General features: G+C 41.1%; 1 protein-coding gene across 5 annotated transcripts in view; it reads left to right on the plus strand.

The window, feature by feature from the left end:
• MINDY1 (MINDY lysine 48 deubiquitinase 1) overlaps positions 1 to 24,392 on the plus strand; it is a 578,575-nt gene that overhangs the window by 304,933 nt on the left and 249,250 nt on the right. For all 5 annotated transcript variants that reach the window (XM_044080036.1, XM_044080037.1, XM_044080035.1 and 2 more), the window contains one exon: positions 23,951 to 24,130. In XM_044080036.1, coding sequence (XP_043935971.1) covers positions 23,951 to 24,130 — 180 coding nt within the window. The remainder of the gene's footprint in view (positions 1 to 23,950; positions 24,131 to 24,392) is intronic.

The raw sequence follows: 24,392 nt of genomic DNA on the forward strand, positions 1-24,392 counted from the left end.
GTCACTGTCAACTTGGGTCCCCAGGTCTCTGATTACTTTTTCCATACTTAATGGATTACCACCTATGTGGTAATTTGTGGGTACTTTTTTTTTTCCAAAGGGGATGACTGTACATTTTTTGGCATTTAGTTTAAGGCCATGACTCTTGGCACCAGTCGTCTGTTTCTGTGAGGCCCTTCTGGAGGATGCATGTGTCAGCTGGTGTGTCGACTATGGCGCCTAGTTTGCAGTCATCTGCGAACTTTGTCAGCCACAACCCCCCTATGTTTGCCTGCACATCTGAGAAATAAATGCCGAACAAGAGGGGTCCCAAGACAGAGCCCTGTGGGACTCAACTTGTGACTGGCTTAGTCTGACATAGCTCCAGCTATTCTGACTTTGTGGGTTCTGTCCTTTAGCCAGTTTGCAACCCATCTTGTGACAAACGGGTTTACATTTAAGCTGTTGAGCTTGTCTATGATGCCTGAGTTGGGGTATTGTGTCGAAGGCTTTTGCCAGATCCAGGTAGGCTGTATGAACTGCTTTGCCTTCATCGATGGCTCTAGTGACTGTTTCAAAAAAGTCCACCAGGTTTAAAAGACAGGATCTGCCTTTTACAAAGCCAAACTGGGTAGGGTCAATTGTCTGTAGGTCCCCAATGTCTTTGTTTATGAGTTCCATAATGATCCTTTCCATAGCTTTGCAGACCAGGCTGGTCAAGCTTATGGGCGGTAGTTTCCAGGGTCTGTAGAGGTGCCACCTTTGTGGAGTGGGACCACTGTAGCTGTATGCCAGTATTCAAGGACGTATCCTGTAGCAAGGCTAAGATTAAACAGCATTCTTAAGTGCGGGTTTAGCTCCTCTAGGAGTTCACGTAACACGCAGCTCGGGACACCGTCAGGTCCCATGGATGCTGTATATTTAGCTTTGCTGAGGGCAGCTCTCACCTAGACATCTGAGATTTCAGGGAGGTTGCATTCAGCTGAGATATTTATTTCGTCTTTTGGGGGAGAGGGAGGGGAGAAATTTGCACTGTACCTGTCTGCCAGTATGTTGGCAATATCTGTGGGTTCACTGTATTTTTTGCCGTTATGAACTAACTCTGTGCATATCTGAGGGTTTCTGCCCAGGTTTCTAACATAACTGAAGAAGGCCTTGTGATTATCTTTAGTGTCCTTAGCGATTTTTCTCTCGATGTTGGCCTTTGATGATTTTATTAGCGAACGTAGTTTTTTGCTAGTGCTGATCAGGAATGCCTTCCCTTTATGGAATTTTGCTCTGTCTTGCAGTAGCTTCCTTCGCTTGTTATAAAGTTTGTTTATGGCTGGGGTCCACCAGATAGGATGCCTGCCTTTGGTGGAAAGGGTCTTGGTTTTATTTGGGATTGCATGATCCATGCATTCTTGGAGATGCCCGTAGAAAGCATTTGTGAAGGATTCAGCAGTGTGGGATGTGGTTTCCACTGGCCCAGGGGGCTTGAAGGATACCATTTCAGTCCTAAGGAGTGTAAAGTCGGCTTTTGAGAAGTTTCTCACTGTGGTCTTTTGTGCTGGGGTGGAGGTGGGATATGAATATCTAGGGTTATTAGTTTATGGTCTGATCTCACTAGTGAGGGGTATACTTCCGGTGTTGAGCATTTTGTCCCCATGTTTGTGATTATCAGGTCAAGTATATTATTTCCCCTTGTGGGGGAGGTGACTAGTTGTTCCATCGCATTTCAGTTGATGAATTCCAGGAACCTTTGGGCTAGGGTGTTGGGGCTTGAGTAATGCACCCAGTCTATGTTTGGGTAGTTGAAGTCTCCCAATATGATGGTATTAGGTGAGACATTCATATCCTCCAGTGTCTTCAGGAAGGCTGAATGGAGTTCCTGAGATTGCAAGGGTGGTCTGTAGCATGCTACAAGTTGTATAGCAATTTTGCCTACTGTTAGTTGCACATGGATGGTCTCCGATGCTTTGCGTTGCCACTAACCTGGAGATGTGGGTGTCTTTAATGAATATGGACACTCCCCCTCCTTTTGTGGTTCGGCCCAGGTTTTGGGGCCGAAATGCATGATACGAGGTATAACCTGGTAGGGCTGGGGTGCTCTCAGGAGCCTTGAACCAGGTTTCAGTTACTGCACAGACATCGATGCTCTCCATACTGAGGAGTGCTTTGAGAGCCTGCATCTTGAGATTTAGACTTCTGGCATTGAGCAGCATTACCCTTAGTTTTTTTCCTTTATTTTCCAAGGTGGTGGGTTTGTCTTTTGAGCCTTGCCTAAAAAAGGCACTATGGGGGTGGCAAGAGCCTTAGCCAATATCCGGAAGCCCAGTGGTGGCAGGTGCAAGCAGTCCCTTGCGAAGCAGCGTGGCTAGTCCAGCATGTCATCCCAAGCAGACAGACATTGGATCCCCCTAGAATGACACCAGTAATTGAGCCAATTATTAAAGCTGATCATCTTGTCTTTGTATTGTGGCATCATTCTTGGTGAGGGCAAGATGCTGGTCAGGGTCATACCGGCCTGGGCTACATAATCAGAGAGCTCCTCTATGTCTCTTCATGTAGTCCAAGGAGGTATGTCTCAGGTCATTCACGCCAGCATGGACAATGATGGAGTCATATTTGTACTTGCTTTGGAGTGACCTGAGTGCTTGTGTTATGTGGTGGATCCTAGCTCCCGACAGGCAGCTCACCGTTACCCTCTCTTTGTTCAGCCTGGTAAACGGGACGTCAGTGTGTCTGACTATAGAGTCACCTATTACTAGTGTATCAGGCATGGTGTTTCGCCTTAAGGGCTGTGATTGTTTGCCACACTGACTTTATGTACTATGTGTTGCATGTGCAGAGTTTTGAGGTGGTGTTTTCTTGGATGTCTGCTTTGGGAGCCTCTGTTGTTTCGGTAAGTTTTTTATTAGAGCTTCCGAGTATGTGTCTGTGTTATTATGTGTTTGGTTTGCAGTTGTGGTTGGTTTATGTGAGACTGGGTTTGTTGTGTGTGTGGTTGCCTTCTCCTGTCTGGTCTTGCTAGTCCTGTGTTGAGAGAGTTCAGCCTCCAGTTTGTCTATATAGTTGCATCTCTCACATGTGTTTGTTGGGAGGAGGAGAGGGTTGTCTGTGTACATGAGACAATTGTAACATTGTCTCAGGATTCCCAGATTAACCAGCTGAACTGGAGAGGACGTCAGTAATATACCACTCGACATGCCAGAATAGTATAAGGGGGTGATGTGTAACTGGGTCAGAGAGAGAACTTTGAAGGGAAGTGGGTATTAGCACGGATTGTAGGTGGATGTAGTGCTTACGTTAGTTTAAGGGTGCTTCACTTAAAAGAAAGGTTTTAGGAGCAAGTGCTAGGCTATGATGAAGCGAATAGACTGATTTTGTTGAAAGTAGAGCTTTCTTAAGGGAAAAATTGAAGTGCAGACTTGGGCGGAGCCAGGAATAGTTTAAGCCTGTTGAACCGGCGCTGCGCTATGCGCACAAAGCCGCGCAAATGCGGATTTTAAACAGGGAACTTCAAAAGAGCTGGAAAAGGCCCAAAACGACCAATTACTACAAGCTCTTGTGCTGAGATCACTCCTTCAGGGACAGATAGGCTGCTCAAGGCTCCCCACTCCCACTGGTGAGCAAAGAAACTTCCTTCTATCCAAGTAAGGCAATGGACAACACAGGAACTACACCACAGTCCAGAATACAGCAAAGTATACTGGTCTAAACAAGTCGTGAAAGGCGGGAAAACAAGGATTTTGTTTTGTTTTTATTTGTTTTTTAGGTTAAAAAGTACACAGAAATGCAGGAAAAACAGTAATAAATCACTTACACAGGCTAGCTCACTTTAGTGGGTAGCCTCAACAGTTAAATTTAACAACAAACTTTCGACCAAATGTAACTTTAAGTGCAGATAATGTACAATGCAAAAAACAGGTAATAAAGCAGTTTAAACTTGTTCAAAGTAAGAAAAGGAAGGTCTCAGGTAAAAACAGCAAAAAAAAATACTTAGATCAGGAAAGTAGTTGCTTTTCTCAGATGTCCTTCAAGAATGCAACTGCAGTCATAACATAGGTTCATAGGTTCATACTAGGCTATCTGCCCTAGGGCATTTATAAGCCTAGCCAGAGTGTGTGTGGCTTTCACCACCCCTTAGGATGAGAATACTTTACCCATTAGTTTGCTGTGCCTCTGTCCAGCAGTGATACAGAGATGATTCCCGGGGTAAACCTACGATCTCCCATCCACTCATCAAGATTTCTCTTGAACAGAGTCAGTGAGGGGCTCTGCCTCACATGGACTGGGATTCTGTTCCATAGTGTAGGGAGTCTCTGGGTGATGAATCTGTCCCTCCAGCACGTCCTATTTATATCCGTGTTGAGGTTTAAGTCTCTTGCTCTCGTGGCTCTGGTGGATTTGGATTTTTTGAGGTGGAGCATGTCCATTAATTCTGGATTGGACATGGCCTTGTATGTCAGGCACAGATCACCTCTGAGCAGACGGTATGCGACTGAATAGAGCTGGAGTTTCTTCAGTCGGGCATCGTATGACATATGTTTGAGCCCCTTTATCCTTTTGGTGAGGAACTTTTGGGGTCTTTCCAACTGCTGCAGGTGTCTGGTAAGGTACATTCAAATGGGGTTGTACTCAATCATTGGTCTGATAAGTGAAGAGTACAGGGTACAATGACCTCTCCTGATCTGGATGTGAATCCCTTCATGATCAGGTGGGCAATGTAGAAGGTCTTCCTAACCACTTTGGCAATGTGAGTGTCAAAAGAGAGGTTACTGTCAACTTGGGTCCCCAGGTCCCTGATAACTTCTTCCGTGTTTAATGGATTACCACCTATGTGGTAATTAGGGGTTACCTTGTTTTTCCCAAAGGGTATGACTATACATTTTTTGGCATTTAGCTTAAGGCAATGGCTCTGGCACCAGTTATCCATTTCTATGAGACCTTTCTGGAGGATGTCTGTGTCTGATGGAGTGTCAATTATGGTGCCCAGTTTGCAGTCATCTGCAAATTTTGTCAGCCACAATCCCCTATGTTTGCCTGCACTTCAGAAAAATAAATGCCGAACAAGAGGGGCCCAGGACTGAGCCCTGTGGGACACCGCCGTGACCGGCTTAGAGTCTGACATGGCACCAGCAACTCTAACCCTGTGTGTTCTGTCCTTGAGCCAGTTTGCAACCCATCTTGTGACATATGGGTTTACATCTAAGCTGGTGAGCTTTTCTATGATGCCCGAGTGGGGTATTGTGTCAATGCTTTGCTAGGTCAAGGTAGGCTGTGTGAACTGCCTTACCCTCATCAATGGCCTTAGTGACTGTTTCAAAAGTCGACCAAGTTCAAGAGGCAGGATCTGCCCTTGACAAAGCCAAATTGGGTAGGATCCAGTGTCTGTAGGTCCCCAATGTCTTTATTTATGAGTTCCATTATGATCCTCTCCATAGCTTTGCAGACCAGGCTCGTCAAGCTTATGGGGTGGTAATTTCCAGGGTCCGTAGAAGCACCGCCTTTGTGGAGTGGGACCACAGTTGCCGTCGCCATTCTTTGGCACGTATCCTGTAGTAAGGCTAAGATTAAACAGCAGCCTTATGTGTGGGTTTAGTTCCTCATTGAGTTCGTGTAGCACACAGCCGGGGACACCGTCCGGTCCAATTGATGCTGTGTTTTTTGCTTTAGAGAGAGAAGCTCTCACCTGGGCATCTGAGATGTTTGGGAGGCTAGACTCTGGTGGGATAGATATTTCTCCTTTTGGGGGGGAGGGAGGGGAGAAATTTGCACTGAACCTGTCTGCCAGTATGTTGGCAATGTCTGTTGATTCAGTGATTTTTTTTTTTAATAATTTTGGACTAATTCTGAGCATGTCTGGGAGTTTCCACCCAGGTTTCTAACATAGCTAAAGAAGGCTTTATGATTGTCTTTTGTGTCATTAGCGATTTTTCTCTCAAAGTTGGCCTTGGATGATTTTGAGTGATCGTAGTTTTTTGCTAGTATTGATCAGAGATGCCTTCCCATTTAGGGATTTTGCTCTGTCATGTAGTAGCTTTCTCCTCTTGTTGTAGAGTTTGTTTATGGCTGGAGTCCACCAGACCGGGCACCTGCCTTTGGTGGAAAAGGTCTTGATTTTATTAGGGATTGCTTGATCCATACATTCCTGGAGGTGCTCGTAGAAGGCATTTGTAAGGGTTTCAGCAGCGTGGGTTGTGGTTTCCACTGGCTCGGGGCCTTGAAGGATACCACTCCAGTCTTAAGAAGTGTGAAGTTTGCTTTTGAGAAGTTCTTCACTGTGGTCTTTTTGCTGGGGGTGGGGCGGGATGTGGATCTCCAGTGAGATTAATTTATGGTCTGATCTCACCAATGAGGGATATACTTCCAGTGTGGAGCATTTTGTGCCCATGTTTGTGATGATCAGGTCTAGTATATTTTCTCCTCTTGTGGGAATGGTGACTAGTTGTTCCATAGCATTTGAGTTTATGAACTCAAGGAACCTTTGGGCTAGGGTGTTGGGGCTTGAGTAATGTTCCCAGTCTATGTTTGGGTAGTTGAAGTCACCCAATATGATGGTGTTTGGAGAGACATTTATACTCTCCAGTGTCTTCAGGAAGGCTGTGTGGGTTTCCTGAGTTTGAGAAGGTGGTCTGTAGCATGTTACAAACTGTAGGGCAGTTTTACCTATGGTTAATTGCACCTGGATGGTCTCCGATGCTTCATGCGTTGCCACTAACCTGGAGGTGTGGGTATCCTTTATGAATATGGATACTCCCCCTCCTTTTGTAGTTCGGTCCGGATTTTGGGGCCGGAACGCATGATATGAGGTATAACCTGATAGTGCTGGGGTGCTCTCAGGAACCTTGAACCAGGTTTCAGTCACAGCACAAACATCGATGTTTGGCTTCGAGGACGTGCATCTTGAGGTTTAGACTTCTGGCATTGAGCAGTATTACCCTTAGTTTTTCTCCACTTTTGTTTTCTAGGGCGGTAGGTTTATCATTTGAGCCTTGCCTAAAAAGGCACTATGGGGGTGGCAAGAGCCTTTGCCAAAATCCAGAAGCCCAGGGGTGACAGGTGCAAGCCATCCCTTGCGAAGCAGCGTGGCTTGTCAAGCATGTCATCCCAGGCAGACAGACATTGGATCCCCTTAGAATGACACCAGTAATTAAGCCAATTATTAAAGCTGATCATTTTGTCTCTATTGTGGCATAATTCTTGGTGAGGGTAGGATACTGCTCAGGGTCAGGGTCATACCGGCCTGGGCTACATAATCTGAGAGCTCCTCTGTTTCTTTTCATGTAGTCCAGGGAGGTACGTCTCAGGTCGTTCACACCGGCATGGACAATGACTGAGTCATACTTGTACTTGCTGTGGAGTGACCTGAGTGCTTGTGTTATGTGGCGGATTCTAGCGCCTGACAGGCAGCTAACTGTGATCTTTTCCTTGTTCAGTCTGGTGAGTGGGACGTTAGAGTGTCTGACTATGGAGTCACCTATAACAAGTGTGTCTGGCATTGTGTTTGGCCTTAAGGGCTGTGACTGTTTAGCACACTGACTTTGAGAACTATGTGTTGCATGTCTTATGTCTTGAGGTGGCAGTTGCTTGGGTGTCTGCTTTGGAGGCCTCTGTAGTTTTGGTAGATTTTTGATCAGTGCCTCCGAGTTTGTCTTTGTGTGTTTATGTGTTTGTTTTGCAGTTGTGATAGTTCTATGTGAAACTGGGTTTGTGGTGTGCGTGGTTTCCTTCTCCTCCTGTCTGGTCTTGCCAGTCCTGAGTTGAGAGAGCTCAGCCTCCAGTTTGGCTATATAGTTGCATCTCTCACATGTATTTGTGTTTTGTGGGAGAAGGAGTGGGTTGTCTGTGTACATGAGGCAATTGTAACATTGCCTCAAGATGCCCAGATTCACCAGCTGAACAGGAGAGGACGCTAGCAACTGACCTTTCGACATGCTAGAAAAAGTGATTGCTGTGTAACTGAGTCAGAAGGGACCTATAGGGAAATGGGTACTCAAGGGGATTCTAGGCTAATGTAGTACTTTGTTTAGTATACAAGTACTTTACCTATATAAAAATGCTTTAGGAGCAAGTGCTGAGCTATTGAGATAGAGAATAGACTGTTTCTAGATTGCAAGTAGAGAAGTTCTAAGGGAAAAATTGAAGAGCAGACTTTACGGAGCCAGAAATAGTTTAACCTTGTTTAACCGGCGCTGCCCGATGGTGCTCTATGGGCAACTCCGCTAAATCACGCCAAAGCGCTTAAAGCGGGCTTTATAGCAGGGGGTTGAAAAGACCTAGGAATTGACCCAAAATGGCCAATAGACTACAAGTTTCTGGCTGGAACCACTGCTCTAGGGACAAATAGGCTGCTCAGTGCTCCCCACTCCCACTGGTGAACAAAGAAGCTTCCCTTTATCCAAATAAGGATATGGAATAGCACAGGAACCAAGCCAAAGCCCAGAGATCAGCAAACTCTGAAGACTGGACTATTCTAGTTCAGTAAGGTGGGAAAACAAGATTTTTTTTTTTTTACAGAAAACAGAGGAAAAACAGACAGTAAATGCTATAAATGCTTTTAAACGGCTAGCGCACTTGAGTGTGTTAGCCTACAGGTAAAATTAAGCAACAAATAACTTTTTTAAAAGTGCAAAACAGTTAATCAACACAAAAACAGTTTAAATAGAATGCAGAGCTGTATAAACAGGTGAAAATGCAGTCGCTAAGCAGTAAATAATCAAAAAGCCAGAAAAAATACTTAAATCAGGAAAAAGTCACTCTTTTGCTCTCTGCTGCTTGGAGAACTCTGCAGGACACCACGAGGAGCTGTGCTGAGTTGAATACAAAAGCTAAAAGCGGGCTTTATTACAAGGCTGAAAAGAGCTAGGAATTGACCCAAAATGGCCAATAGACTACAGGTTTCTGGCTGGAACCACTCCTCTAGGGACAAATAGGCCGCTCAGTGATCCCCACTCCCACTGGTGAATAAAGACGCTTCCTTTTATCCAAAAAAGGATATGGAATAGCACAGGAACCAAGACAAAGCCCAGAGATCAGCAAACTCTGAAGACTGGACTATTCTAGTTCAGTAAGGCGGGAAAACAAGATTTTTTTTTTCTTTTTTGCAGAAAACAGAGGAAAAACAGACAGTAAATGCTACAAATGCTTTTAAGCGGCTAGCGCACTTGAGTGTGTTAGCCTACAGGTAAAATTAAGCAACAACTAACTTTTTAAAAGTGCAAAACAGTTAATAAACACAAAAACAGTTTAAATAGAATGCAGAGCTGCATAAACAGGCTAAAATGCAGTCGCTAAGCAGTAAATAATCAAAAAACCAGTAAAAAATAATTAAATCAGTTATAGCAAATACAGTTATAACAAATGCTCTGAAATATACTGTATATTTCCAAAATGTTTGAGAAGGACAGTCAGAACACAAGAAGGTTCAGGCGAAAGAGAATAAAAAAAAAAGTTTTGTTTTACTTTTTGAAAGGGAAAAAGGAGGAACAGAAGGCCTTATCAAATGTTCTCTCTGTATTAAGCAGAATGAGCTAATGACACTAGACTGGGAGGTGTGTCACAGTAGGGGCGGGCAACTGCAAAGCCACCAAGTATAACAGCAAGATACCAACAGAGAGGGAGGGTGGGACAAAATAGCCTACAAGACAGCAAGCACTAGAGACAAATGAAAGTTTTTAAACAGATAAGGATTTGTGAAGATACTGAATAGACAAAGTGCTTTATATATATTAAATTGTAAAAACAGTAATCTGTAAAAATAATCAAAAAAAATCAAGATGATACTTATATTTTGTAGCTCAGCTGCAGTCACAACTTCTCTAGTCTGCACTGTGTGCAAAAGACAGAAACTTTTTTTTTTTACAAGAACACAAAAGAACCAGCCCCACTAGCCAAGAGATAATTACACAGAGGAGATGTTTCAATTTACACAATAGCCTACCAGACAGCAAGCACTAGAGAAAAATGACAGTTTTTAAATAGATAAGGATTTGTGAAGATACTGAATAGACAAAGTGCTTTATATATATTAAATTGTAGAAACAGTAATCTGTAAAAATAATCAAAAAAATCAAGATGATACTTATATTTTGTAGCTCAGCTGCAGTCACAACTTCTCTAGTCTGCACTGTGTGCAAAAGACAAAAACTTTTTTTTTTTTTTACAAGAACACAAAAGAACCAGCCCCACTAGCCAAGAAATAATTACACAGAGGAGATGTTTCAGTTTACACAATAGCCTACCAGACAGCAAGCACTAGAGACAAATGAAAGTTTTTAAACAGATAAGGATTTGTGAAGATACTGAATAGACAAAGTGCTTTATATATATTAAATTGTAAAAACAGTAATCTGTAAAAATAATCAAAAAAAATCAAGATGATACTTATATTTTGTAGCTCAGCTGCAGTCACAACTTCTCTAGTCTGCACTGTGTGCAAAAGACAGAAACTTTTTTTTTTTTTTTACAAGAACACAAAAGAACCAGCCCCACTAGCCAAGAGATAATTACACAGAGGAGATGTTTCAGTTTACACAATAGCCTACCAGACAGCAAGCACTAGAGACAAATGAAAGTTTTAAACAGATAAGGATTTGTGAAGATACTGAATAGACAAAGTGCTTTATATATATTAAATTGTAAAACAGTAATCTGTAAAAATAATCAAAAAAAAAAATCAAGATGATACTTATATTTTGTAGCTCAGCTGCAGTCACAACTTCTCTAGTCTGCACTGTGTGCAAAAGACAGAAACTTTTTTTTTTTTTTTTACAAGAACACAAAAGAACCAGCCCCCACTAGCCAAGAGATAATTACACAGAGGAGATGTTTCAGTTTACACAATAGCCTACCAGACAGCAAGCACTAGAGACAAATGAAAGTTTTAAACAGATAAGGATTTGTGAAGATACTGAATAGACAAAGTGCTTTATATATATTAAATTGTAAAAACAGTAATCTGTAAAAATAATCAAAAAAAATCAAGATGATACTTATATTTTGTAGCTCAGCTGCAGTCACAACTTCTCTAGTCTGCACTGTGTGCAAAAGACAGAAACTTTTTTTTTTTTTTACAAGAACACAAAAGAACCAGCCCCCACTAGCCAAGAGATAATTACACAGAGGAGATGTTTCAGTTTACACAATAGCCTACCAGACAGCAAGCACTAGAGACAAATGAAAGTTTTTAAACAGATAAGGATTTGTGAAGATACTGAATAGACAAAGTGCTTTATATATATTAAATTGTAAAAATAATAAAAAAAATCAAGATGATACTTATATTTTGTAGCTCAGCTGCAGTCACAACTTCTCTAGTCTGCACTGTGTGCAAAAGACAGAAACTTTTTTTTTTTTACAAGAACACAAAAGAACCAGCCCCCACTAGCCAAGAGATAATTACACAGAGGAGATGTTTCAGTTTACACAATAGCCTACCAGACAGCAAGCACTAGAGACAAATGAAAGTTTTAAACAGATAAGGATTTGTGAAGATACTGAATAGACAAAGTGCTTTATATATATTAAATTGTAAAACAGTAATCTGTAAAAATAATCAAAAAAAAATCAAGATGATACTTATATTTTGTAGCTCAGCTGCAGTCACAACTTCTCTAGTCTGCACTGTGTGCAAAAGACAGAAACTTTTTTTTTTTTTTTTACAAGAACACAAAAGAACCAGCCCCACTAGCCAAGAGATAATTACACAGAGGAGATGTTTCAGTTTACACAATAGCCTACCAGACAGCAAGCACTAGAGACAAATGAAAGTTTTTAAACAGATAAGGATTTGTGAAGATACTGAATAGACAAAGTGCTTTATATATATTAAATTGTAAAAACAGTAATCTGTAAAAATAATCAAAAAAATCAAGATGATACTTATATTTTGTAGCTCAGCTGCAGTCACAACTTCTCTAGTCTGCACTGTGTGCAAAAGACAGAAACTTTTTTTTTTTTTACAAGAACACAAAAGAACCAGCCCCCACTAGCCAAGAGATAATTACACAGAGGAGATGTTTCAGTTTACACAATAGCCTACCAGACAGCAAGCACTAGAGACAAATGAAAGTTTTAAACAGATAAGGATTTGTGAAGATACTGAATAGACAAAGTGCTTTATATATATTAAATTGTAAAAACAGTAATCTGTAAAAATAATCAAAAAAAATCAAGATGATACTTATATTTTGTAGCTCAGCTGCAGTCACAACTTCTCTAGTCTGCACTGTGTGCAAAAGACAGAAACTTTTTTTTTTTTTTTTTACAAGAACACAAAAGAACCAGCCCCCACTAGCCAAGAGATAATTACACAGAGGAGATGTTTCAGTTTACACAATAGCCTACCAGACAGCAAGCACTAGAGACAAATGAAAGTTTTTAAACAGATAAGGATTTGTGAAGATACTGAATAGACAAAGTGCTTTATATATATTAAATTGTAAAAACAGTAATCTGTAAAAATAATCAAAAAAATCAAGATGATACTTATATTTTGTAGCTCAGCTGCAGTCACAACTTCTCTAGTCTGCACTGTGTGCAAAAGACAGAAACTTTTTTTTTTTTTTTTACAAGAACACAAAAGAACCAGCCCCCACTAGCCAAGAGATAATTACACAGAGGAGATGTTTCAGTTTACACAATAGCCTACCAGACAGCAAGCACTAGAGACAAATGAAAGTTTTTAAACAGATAAGGATTTGTGAAGATACTGAATAGACAAAGTGCTTTATATATATTAAATTGTAAAAACAGTAATCTGTAAAAATAATCAAAAAAATCAAGATGATACTTATATTTTGTAGCTCAGCTGCAGTCACAACTTCTCTAGTCTGCACTGTGTGCAAAAGACAGAAACTTTTTTTTTTTTTTTACAAGAACACAAAAGAACCAGCCCCACTAGCCAAGAGATAATTACACAGAGGAGATGTTTCAGTTTACACAATAGCGTACCAGACAGCAAGCACTAGAGACAAATGAAAGTTTTTAAACAGATAAGGATTTGTGAAGATAGTGAATAGACAAAGTGCTATATATATATTAAATTGTAAAACAGTAATCTGTAAAAATAATCAAAAAAATCAAGATGATACTTATATTTTGTAGCTCAGCTGCAGTCACAACTTCTCTAGTCTGCACTGTGTGCAAAAGACAGAAACTTTTTTTTTTTACAAGAACACAAAAGAACCAGCCCCACTAGCCAAGAGATAATTACACAGAGGAGATGTTTCAGTTTACACAATAGCCTACCAGACAGCAAGCACTAGAGACAAATGAAAGTTTTTAAACAGATAAGGATTTGTGAAGATACTGAATAGACAAAGTGCTTTATATATATTAAATTGTAAAAACAGTAATCTGTAAATTAATCAAAAAAATCAAGATGATACTTATATTTTGTAGCTCAGCTGCAGTCACAACTTCTCTAGTCTGCACTGTGTGCAAAAGACAGAAACTTTTTTTTTTTTTTTTACAAGAACACAAAAGAACCAGCCCCCACTAGCCAAGAGATAATTACACAGAGGAGATGTTTCAGTTTACACAATAGCCTACCAGACAGCAAGCACTAGAGACAAATGAAAGTTTTTAAACAGATAAGGATTTGTGAAGATACTGAATAGACAAAGTGCTTTATATATATTAAATTGTAAAAACAGTAATCTGTAAAATATTCAAAAAATCAAGATGATACTTATATTTTGTAGCTCAGCTGCAGTCACAACTTCTCTAGTCTGCACTGTGTGCAAAAGACAGAAACTTTTTTTTTACAAGAACACAAAAGAACCAGCCCCCACTAGCCAAGAGATAATTACACAGAGGAGATGTTTCAGTTTACACAATAGCCTACCAGACAGCAAGCACTAGAGACAAATGAAAGTTTTTAAACAGATAAGGATTTGTGAAGATGCTGAATAGACAAAGTGCTTTATATATATTAAATTGTAGTAATCTGTAAAAATAATTAAAAAAATCAAGATGATACTTATATTTTGTAGCTCAGCTGCAGTCACAACTTCTCTAGTCTGCACTGTGTGCAAAAGACAGAAACTTTTTTTTTTTTTTTACAAGAACACAAAAGAACCAGCCCCCACTAGCCAAGAGATAATTACACAGAGGAGATGTTTCAGTTTACACAATAGCCTACCAGACAGCAAGCACTAGAGACAAATGAAAGTTTTAAACAGATAAGGATTTGTGAAGATACTGAATAGACAAAGTGCTTTATATATATTAAATTGTAAAAACAGTAATCTGTAAAAATAATCAAAAAATCAAGATGATACTTATATTTTGTAGCTCAGCTGCAGTCACAACTTCTCTAGTCTGCACTGTGTGCAAAAGACAGAAACTTTTTTTTTTTTTTTTTTACAAGAACACAAAAGAACCAGCCCCCACTAGCCAAGAGATAATTACACAGAGGAGATGTTTCAGTTTACACAATAGCCTACCAGACAGCAAGCACTAGAGACAAATGAAAGTTTTTAAACAGATAAGGATTTGTGAAGATACTGAATAGACAAAGTGCTTTATATATATTAAATTGTAAAACAGTAATCTGTAAAAATAATTAAAAATATCAAGATACTTATATTTTGTAGCTCAGTTGCAGTCACAGCTTCTCTAGTCTGCACTGTGTGCAAAAGACAGAAACTTTTTTTTTTTTACAAGAACACAAAAGAACCAGCCCCCACTAGCCAAGAGATAATTACACAGAGGAGATGTTTCAGTTTACACAATAGCCTACCAGACAGCAAGCACTAGAGACAAATGAAAGTTTTTAAACAGATAAGGATTTGTGAAGATACTGAATAGACAAAGTGCTTTATATATATTAAATTGTAAAACAGTAATCTGTAAAAATAATCAAAAAAATCAAGATGATACTTATATTTTGTAGCTCAGCTGCAGTCACAACTTCTCTAGTCTGCACTGTGTGCAAAAGACAGAAACTTTTTTTTTTTTTACAAGAACACAAAAGAACCAGCCCCCACTAGCCAAGAGATAATTACACAGAGGAGATGTTTCAGTTTACACAATAGCCTACCAGACAGCAAGCACTAGAGACAAATGAAAGTTTTTAAACAGATAAGGATTTGTGAAGATACTGAATAGACAAAGTGCTTTATATATATTAAATTGTAAAAACAGTAATCTGTAAAAATAATCAAAAAAATCAAGATGATACTTATATTTTGTAGCTCAGCTGCAGTCACAACTTCTCTAGTCTGCACTGTGTGCAAAAGACAGAAACTTTTTTTTTTTTTTTTTTACAAGAACACAAAAGAACCAGCCCCCACTAGCCAAGAGATAATTACACAGAGGAGATGTTTCAGTTTACACAATAGCCTACCAGACAGCAAGCACTAGAGACAAATGAAAGTTTTTAACAGATAAGGATTTGTGAAGATACTGAATAGACAAAGTGCTTTATATATATTAAATTGTAAAAACAGTAATCTGTAAAAATAATCAAAAAATCAAGATGATACTTATATTTTGTAGCTCAGCTGCAGTCACAACTTCTCTAGTCTGCACTGTGTGCAAAAGACAGAAACTTTTTTTTTTTTTTTTACAAGAACACAAAAGAACCAGCCCCACTAGCCAAGAGATAATTACACAGAGGAGATGTTTCAGTTTACACAATAGCCTACCACACAGCAAGCACTAGAGACAAATGAAAGCTTTTAAACAGATAAGGATTTGTGAAGATACTGAATAGACAAAGTGCTTTATATATATTAAATTGTAAAAACAGTAATCTGTAAAAATAATCAAAAAAATCAAGATGATACTTATATTTTGTAGCTCAGCTGCAGTCACAACTTCTCTAGTCTGCACTGTGTGCAAAAGACAGAAACTTTTTTTTTTTTTTTACAAGAACACAAAAGAACCAGCCCACACTAGCCAAGAGATAATTACACAGAGGAGATGTTTCAGTTTACACAATAGCCTACCAGACAGCAAGCACTAGAGACAAATGAAAGTTTTTAAACAGATAAGGATTTGTGAAGATACTGAATAGACAAAGTGCTTTATATATATTAAATTGTAAAACAGTAATCTGTAAAAATAATCAAAAAAATCAAGATGATACTTATATTTTGTAGCTCAGCTGCAGTCACAACTTCTCTAGTCTGCACTGTGTGCAAAAGACAGAAACTTTTTTTTTTTTTTTACAAGAACACAAAAGAACCAGCCCCCACTAGCCAAGAGATAATTACACAGAGGAGATGTTTCAGTTTACACAATAGCCTACCAGACAGCAAGCACTAGAGACAAATGAAAGTTTTAAACAGATAAGGATTTGTGAAGATACTGAATAGACAAAGTGCTTTATATATATTAAATTGTAAAAACAGTAATCTGTAAAAATAATCAAAAAATCAAGATGATACTTATATTTTGTAGCTCAGCTGCAGTCACAACTTCTCTAGTCTGCACTGTGTGCAAAAGACAGAAACTTTTTTTTTTTTTTTTTACAAGAACACAAAAGAACCAGCCCCCACTAGCCAAGAGATAATTACACAGAGGAGATGTTTCAGTTTACACAATAGCCTACCAGACAGCAAGCACTAGAGACAAATGAAAGTTTTTAAACAGATAAGGATTTGTGAAGATACTGAATAGACAAAGTGCTTTATATATATTAAATTGTAAAAACAGTAATCTGTAAAAATAATCAAAAAAAAATCAAGATGATACTTATATTTTGTAGCTTAGCTGCAGTCACAACTTCTCTAGTCTGCACTGTGTGCAAAGTGGGTTGTCCTGCCTCAGGCAGCCCTCGGTCGGCCGGATTCCAAAGTCTGGGTCCGATGTCGGCTGATGTCGCATTTCTCTCCGTCAGAGCGGCTGGAGTACATAAGCATCAGCCGACGCCATTTTCTTCAGTCTTTCTTGCCGCGCGGTGCCCGAAGCAGAATCAGTTCGCAAGTGCCGGTCGGTCAACTCCTGTATTCTTCGATACCGAAGTCATCAAAAAAGCTAAGTACCCCATTGGGACCTTTTCTTGCCTCAGCCGATGTCAGAAATTACTGAAAAAGTTAACAATTGTCTTTCTTGTGGTAAACAAATACCTCATAAGGATTTCCACTCTTGTCTTCCTTGCCTTGGCCCAGACCACGACGTCTCGGCCTGTGTAGCCTGTGCTCGCTTCAACAAGCGCACTCTCAGGCGCCGGGCGGGGTTCGCTGAAGATTTTTTCGGCAATAAATTTGCTTACACCATGCCGTCGGAACTTCCGACATCGCAAACTCCCAAGAAGCGAAAAGACCGGGACCGACATCCTCGGCCCGCGTCTACCACCGACTCCACGCCAAAACCTAGCGCGAGTGCTCCGGTTCCCTCTGAGACGGTCTCTCCACCGCTCCGAACCGAATACACCACATTACCGACGACTCCGATTCCGGGCATCACTCCAACGCCAGTTATCGATTTTCCTCCGGATACCGAAACCGAGGAAATGCCCGAGACCATTGCTGTAGACAAGGTCACTCCTGCACGTGGAGCTGCCAGGCCTCCTATGGCCATGTCTATTAAGGCCTACACTAGGGCTAAGGCAGCCAGCAAAACAAAGCGTCTTACTACTAAAACCTTACCTCAGCCTACTCCAGAGACACAAATTATGTCCATGGCTGCTGACTTCATTTCTATGATTAGAGGTTCACAGGCCCATCCTGAGAGAGGATCCCAGCCTCCTTCTGATAAAAGGCCCCGGATTGAACCCTCTGACCCTATTCCTTCAGATGAGGATTCTGAGGGCTCTGTCCACTCTGATAGCCAGGAAGAGCTCTTCCAGACCTATGAGGATTCGGATGCAGAAGATTCCATCCCCTCGGCCTCCCCTCCTTAGGATATTTCTTTTGGGGAAGTTCTGCATACCATGAGGGAACATTTCAAGTGGCAAGGACAGGAATTTTCTGATTCCAGAAAACGCCTTAGGACTTTCCTTAAGAAGCTTGATGTTTTGGATGATTTATATTCTGACTCTAGTGCTACCCCTGATTCTCTTCCTCCTGCTCCAGCCAAGCCAGACAGGTATTACAGGGTCCCAGAAACTCATTCCCATTTATTCAGGGCCCATACTGCTGATTTGGAAACTATTTCACAGGGGCCTAAAGGAGTTTCAGCTTCCACCTCTAAAAATCCATTGCCCTCCAACAGGGAAGCTAGGTCATTAGAGAGATGGGGCAAAAAGGTTTACACATCCACTACCTTATCTATGAGAGCTTTGAATTGCTTTTTCATATGTTACAATATCAGGATTTCCTATTAGAAGATTTACAAAAAACATTAGTCACTCCTGATCCTTTAGACAGGAAGGCTTTGCAGGAAGCTGTACATAACACTGAGCAAGTAAGCAATCACTTCCTGCATTGTGGATATGATGCACTGGAAGCTTCATGTAGGGCAGCTATGACAGGGGCAGTCATTCGTAGACATGCGTGGTTAAAAGATCAACCTCTACCAGATCATGTAAAGGCAAAACTTCTGGATGCACCTTTGGAAAAGAACATGCTTTTTGGTGCTAATGCTAAGGATGTGTTAAAGACCATCGAAGAAAAAGCAAAATCAGTTCAGACGGTGAAAGATTTCCTCCAGGTTCAAATCCACAGATTCAGTAGGAATTGGCCTTCAAAAAACTGGTCCTTTCCTAATCCAGAAAAGTTTCAAAGGGGTAAAAACAGACGTGGCCGAGGAAGAGGCCAATACAGAGGCCCTTACAGGGGACGACCATGGCAGCCAGGAAACCAAAGAAGTGACGCAGGGGTTTCACCTGCCCCACAGCCACAATCTCAATGACTTTCCTCTACTTCCGCCTACCAGGGAACAAATAGAAGCTCCCTTGGGCGGGAAATTATCTCTGTTTGCAGAAAATTGGCACAGACTGACAAAGGACAAATGGATTTTGGACATTATAGACCGAGGGTACAGGTTCCATTTTCATACCTTGCCAAGAAAACAAGGCATGCCAAACCTACCACAAAACCAGAGTGTAGAGGCTATCAAGCAAATCACTCTGCTAACTCGGATGAAAGCAATAGAAAGAGTTCCACAACAAGAACAAGACCAGGGGTTTTACTCAAGACTGTTCCTTGTTCCAAGAAAAGAATCTCAATGGAGACCAATACTGGACTTGTCCGCATTAAACACCTTTCTCATAGTACCAAAGTTCAAAATGCTGACTCTACAGCAACTCCTTCCCATGCTGGGCAAGGGGTCTTGGCTGATTACTCTGGACCTCAAGGAGGCATACCTGCATGTCCCTATCAGACACAGCTGCAGAAGATATCTCAGATTTCTTGCAGGGCCAGAGCATTATCAATTCTCAGCATTGCCATTTGGCTTATCTACTGCACCCAGAGTATTCACACAATGCCTGGCTTCAGTAATTGCTCATTGCAGGCTCCAGGGGATACAAATCTACCCGTACCTGGACGACTGCCTCATACAAGCGGACGACAAATTGATGTTGACAAAAAACTTAGACTATGTCATACGACATTTCAAGCTCTGGGATACACAGTCAACTTCCAAAAGTCAAGACTGCAGCCATCCCAGCAAATAATCTTCTTAGGAGCCAAACTAGACACAGCCTCTCAAATGGCTTACCTGATAGAAGACAAGCAAGAGAAGTTAACTCATTACTTCAAAGGTTTAGCAAAACTCACCCAGATGACTGCAAGGGGATTCCTACAGGCCCTGGGTTACATGGCATCCTGCATTCTCCTGGTTCCATTAGCAAGACTACACATGAGAAAGCTTCAATGGTACCTAAAAAGCATTTGGTCTCAACACAGCAACAACTTGGAGACAATCATACCGCTCATTCCATGCCTACAAAAGGAATTCCTATGGTGGGCCTCGGTGAACCAGGCAAACACAGGTATGTCATTCAAAAAACCACAGATAACACAGACCATGACCACAGACACCTCAGACCTTGGATGGGGGGCGCACATGGAAGGCAGGTGTATACAATGACAATGGTCTCCAAAGGAAACACATCTGCATATAAACGAAAAGGAAATGCTGGCAGTAATGCATGCCATCGAGGCCTTTCAACACCAACTTCAGCAAGGCCATTTACTGATACGGACAGACAACACCGCTGTGATGTGGTACATAAACAAGCAAGGGGGCACCCACTCTTACCCCCTTTGCAGACTGACAATGCATCTTTGGGAAAAATCACTGAGCCTAAACATCCAGTTACAATCCCAGTTTGTTCCAGGCAAAGACAATGTGTTGGCGGACAGCCTAAGCAGGAATTTCACAGATCCACACGAGTGGAGGTTACATCCGAAGGTCTTCACACAACTCACTTCGACATGGGGCAGGCCAGAAGTGGACCTATTTGCCTCTCACCTCAACCATCTTCTACCAAAATTCTGCACAAGGACATACCATCCAAAAGCTTGGAAAATAGATGCTCTCTCATTCAACTGGAACTTCCTAACAATCTATGCATTCCCACATCTGCCACTGATGACCTCAGTATTACTAAAGATCAAAGCAGAGAGACCCAAGGGAATCATAATAGCTCCGGACTGGCCAAGACAACACTGGTACCCACTACTACGGAGCATATGTCACACCAGGAGGTGGGCCCTTCCCCAATGGCCTCTACTTTTGACTCAACACAATTTCGAAACAGTGCATCCAAGCCTTCAGACACTGCAGCTAACAGCCTGGGAGATCCCATAAATAAACCTCAACCTATCTCTCTCCAAGGAAGTTCAGCGGATACTAACAGAGGCTCGAAGACCATCCACCAGAAAGGTTTACTTAGCAAAGTGGAAAAGATTCAGCAATTGGAATACCAGCAAGGGACATGATGCATCATTGTTGAACATCCCACTCATCTTGGAATATTTGGCAGATATGCTAAAGAACGGCCTCTCATATTCTTCCATAAAGATACATGCATCAGCTATTTCAGCTAGATGCAACACTGATCCTCCTGTTTTTTCACACCCTTTGCTAAGGCAATTCCTCAGGGGAATCAAGAACATTAAGCCACCAAGAAAGGCCCCAGTGCCAGCCTGGGACCTCAATTTTGTCCTAGAAAAACTGACTCTACCTCCATTTGAGCCAGCAGCTTCAGTTGACTTGCAATTTCTCTCATGGAAGACAGCTTTCCTGTTGGCAATTACCTCAGCAAGAAGGGTTTCTGAACTACAGGCCCCAATGGCAATACCACCGTTCATAATTTTTCACAGAGACAGGGTTTCATTAAGGACCAACCCTACTTTTATGCCAAAGGTGGTATCTAGGGTTTCTTTAAATCAAGCCATTCATCTGCCTGCTTTCTTCCCCAATCCGGAGAATAAGGGGAAAGACTGTTGCATAACTTGGACATTCACAGACAACTTTGATACTACCTGGACAGAACCAAGGCCAGTAGGAAGTCTGAACAACTTTTTGTAGCTTACGCCCCTGCAGTCCAAGGAAAAGCAATTTCAAAACAGACTATTTCAAAATGGATTGGACATTGCATCAGATTCTGTTATTCCTTTCATGGAAAGACTGTTCCAGCCAATGTCAGACCACATTCCACCAGAGCTACAGCCACCTCTACAGCATTCTTAAGAGGGGTGCCTACTAAGGACATTCTAGAAGCTGCTACATGGAGCTCCGTGCATACATTCTCCAAACACTACAATCTCCCTCTATACTCCAGATCCAGAGCAGGCTTTGCTTCGGCAGTCCTGCAGGGTTTGATTGCCACACCATCTTTTTCCTAGAGCATTCCTCCTCCCCCAGCTAAGCTATGGTATTTTACCCACATGTTATGACTGCAGTTGCATTCTTGAAGGACATAGTACAGTTTTGTACCTACCATAAATGTAGATGTCCGATAGACATGCAACTGCAGTCGGATTTTCCCTCCCTCCCTCCATACCCCTCTATGCCTAGGGTCCACTCCTATCCCTGTTACTCACAGCTGGGGATATCTGTTATGGTGTATTTGTTTTATTGCTCATTTATTTGTCTGGAATCCTGTTTTTGTCTTCCAATTTGATTACAGTCTTCCTTGGAGGGCACCTGGCATCTGGGGCAAGAAACACTGAAGAAAATGGCGTCAGCTGATGCTTATGTACTCCAGCCGCTCTGACGTCGGAGAGAAATGCGACATCAGCCGACGTCGGATCCAGACTTTGGAATCCGGCCGACCGAGGGCTGCCTGAGGCAGGACAACCCACATGTTATGACTGCAGTTGCATGTCTATCGGACATCTACATTTATGGTAGGTACAAAACTGTACTTTCTCTGCTGCTAGCACCACGAGGAGCTGTTTCTGAGTAGTATAGCCAGAAAAAAACGCTCAGGGGCAGATTTTAAACAGGGAACTTCAAAAGAGCTGGAAAAGGTCCAAAACGACCAATTACTACAAGCTCTTGTGCTGAGGTCACTCCTTCAGGGACAGATAGGCTGCTCAAGGCTCCCCACTCCCACTGGTGAGCAAAGAAACTTCCTTCTATCCAAGTAAGGCAATGGACAACACAGGAACTACACCACAGTCCAGAATACAGCAAAGCCTGTATACTGGTCTAAACTAGTCGAGAAAGGCGGGAAAACAAGGATATTTTTTGGCTTTTTTGTTTTTTAGGTTAAAAAGTACACAGAAATGCAGGAAAAACAGTAATAAATCACTTACACAGGCTAGCTCACTTTAGTGGGTAGCCTCAACAGTTAAATTTAACAACAAACTTTCGACCAAATGTAACTTTAAGTGCAGATAATGTACAATGCAAAAAACAGGTAATAAAGCAGTTTAAACTTGTTCAAAGTAAGAAAAGGAAGGTCTCTCAGGTAAAAACAGCAAAAAAATACTTAGATCAGGAAAGTAGTCGCTTTTCTCAGTTCTCTGCTGCTAGCACCACTCTGCAAGACCACGAGGAGCTGTTTCTATTAGTTGTTTCTTGTGAGGGTAAGAAAAAGGGCAACTATTGTCAAATTAGATAATTTCCAAGTGTCTGTCTCATGCTGTTACCCTTCTGTTATTCCCACCATAACAAGTTACTTCCATGCTGTATCACGGCCCATTCTACCAGGGCCTTGGTTTCCTCTGTGGCTTTTGGATCACAGTGAACTCAAAGTTTTCTAGAAGAAACAGCTTGGTCATCTGTCTACACTTTCACAAAACACTACAAACTAGATTTCTTCTACAGGACAATAGCAGATTCTGCTATGACCACATCTCCAGAGGGTCCTGTACCCTCTGTCTTTCTAAACTCTGGTGTTCTACCCATATAGCTTAGGCTCCTGCAACAGTGATCTAATGATGAATATAGTAAACTTACCCTAAAAGTAGATGTTTGAATAGGTCAGTGTTACTGTAGATAATCCTTTTTTCATACTCCCTCTCCTTTTTATGAGATATTTTTTGGCCAGGGTGTGGGCTTTTAGATTTGTTACTAGCATATACTCTTCTATTAGGGCTCTAGTCTCTTTTTTTCTATGGAAAGCAATCTCTGAAGGATTTGGTGTCCAGACCACTGATTTTATGCAACTTGTCTTGAGCTCATCAGCTGTTAGACTGCAACGAATGTTCCCTAAAGATTTGAATATTGGCCTTCTGTCATATATTTGGCAAGATAGAACCCATACAGCTTAGGCTACTGCAGCAGGCATCTATTCAGTAGTCTACTGTTATGGTAAGTTTTCTTACATAGCACTTCTTTCTGCCTAATGTAGTTAGATGGAATTAAACAAAGCATTATTTCTGAAGACTGTCAAGAATTCAGATCTGTCTTCTGCTAAGAGTGTTTGCAAAATTGTGATAGGTAGTTTACTAAGGGTTCTGTATTTAGCGGTTTGTCTGCTGTAGATGAATTCAGATGTTAAAAGTCCTGATTAATTTGCTATTCTAATTACTGTTTCTGACTGTTTCCCGTTTATTTCTTGCAGATGTACATGATTGCAGACTGTAAAACAGTCTTTCAGCTAAACAGTTTAATGTATGTTTTGTTTGGTCAATAGGGTCATCTCTATTTACTAGTCACTGATCAGGGGTTTCTGCATGCAGAGAAGGTGGTCTGGGAAAGTCTACATAATGTGGATGGAGATAGCTGCTTCTGTGACGCAGAATTCCACCTCAGCCATACACTGGAGAAAGAAGTTGATCCATGTGGCAGTGAACTTCAGCGACAAATTGATCAGGTGAGTGTTCTTGTTGCTACACAGATTCTGAACCACTAATGACTTTTGCAGATGAAACATCTATGTGTATGACAGATAAGGGGCAGTATGCCACATGAAGATGCCTGACATATAAAAAAAAAGTCATTGTCGAAATCTAGCATATGCATGCATTGGACACATGCTAAACACTGAATGATCATGCTGTAAGAATTAGACCTTATGATGGGTAATTCTGTTTGCTCTAAACCAAATAGCAGATGAATATGGTAGCATTCGGTGG

Source organism: Protopterus annectens, chromosome 8.part0, assembly GCF_019279795.1.
Source record: "Protopterus annectens isolate FY-2018-M chromosome 8.part0, PAN1.0, whole genome shotgun sequence".
NCBI classification, from domain to species: Eukaryota; Metazoa; Chordata; order Ceratodontiformes; family Protopteridae; genus Protopterus; species Protopterus annectens.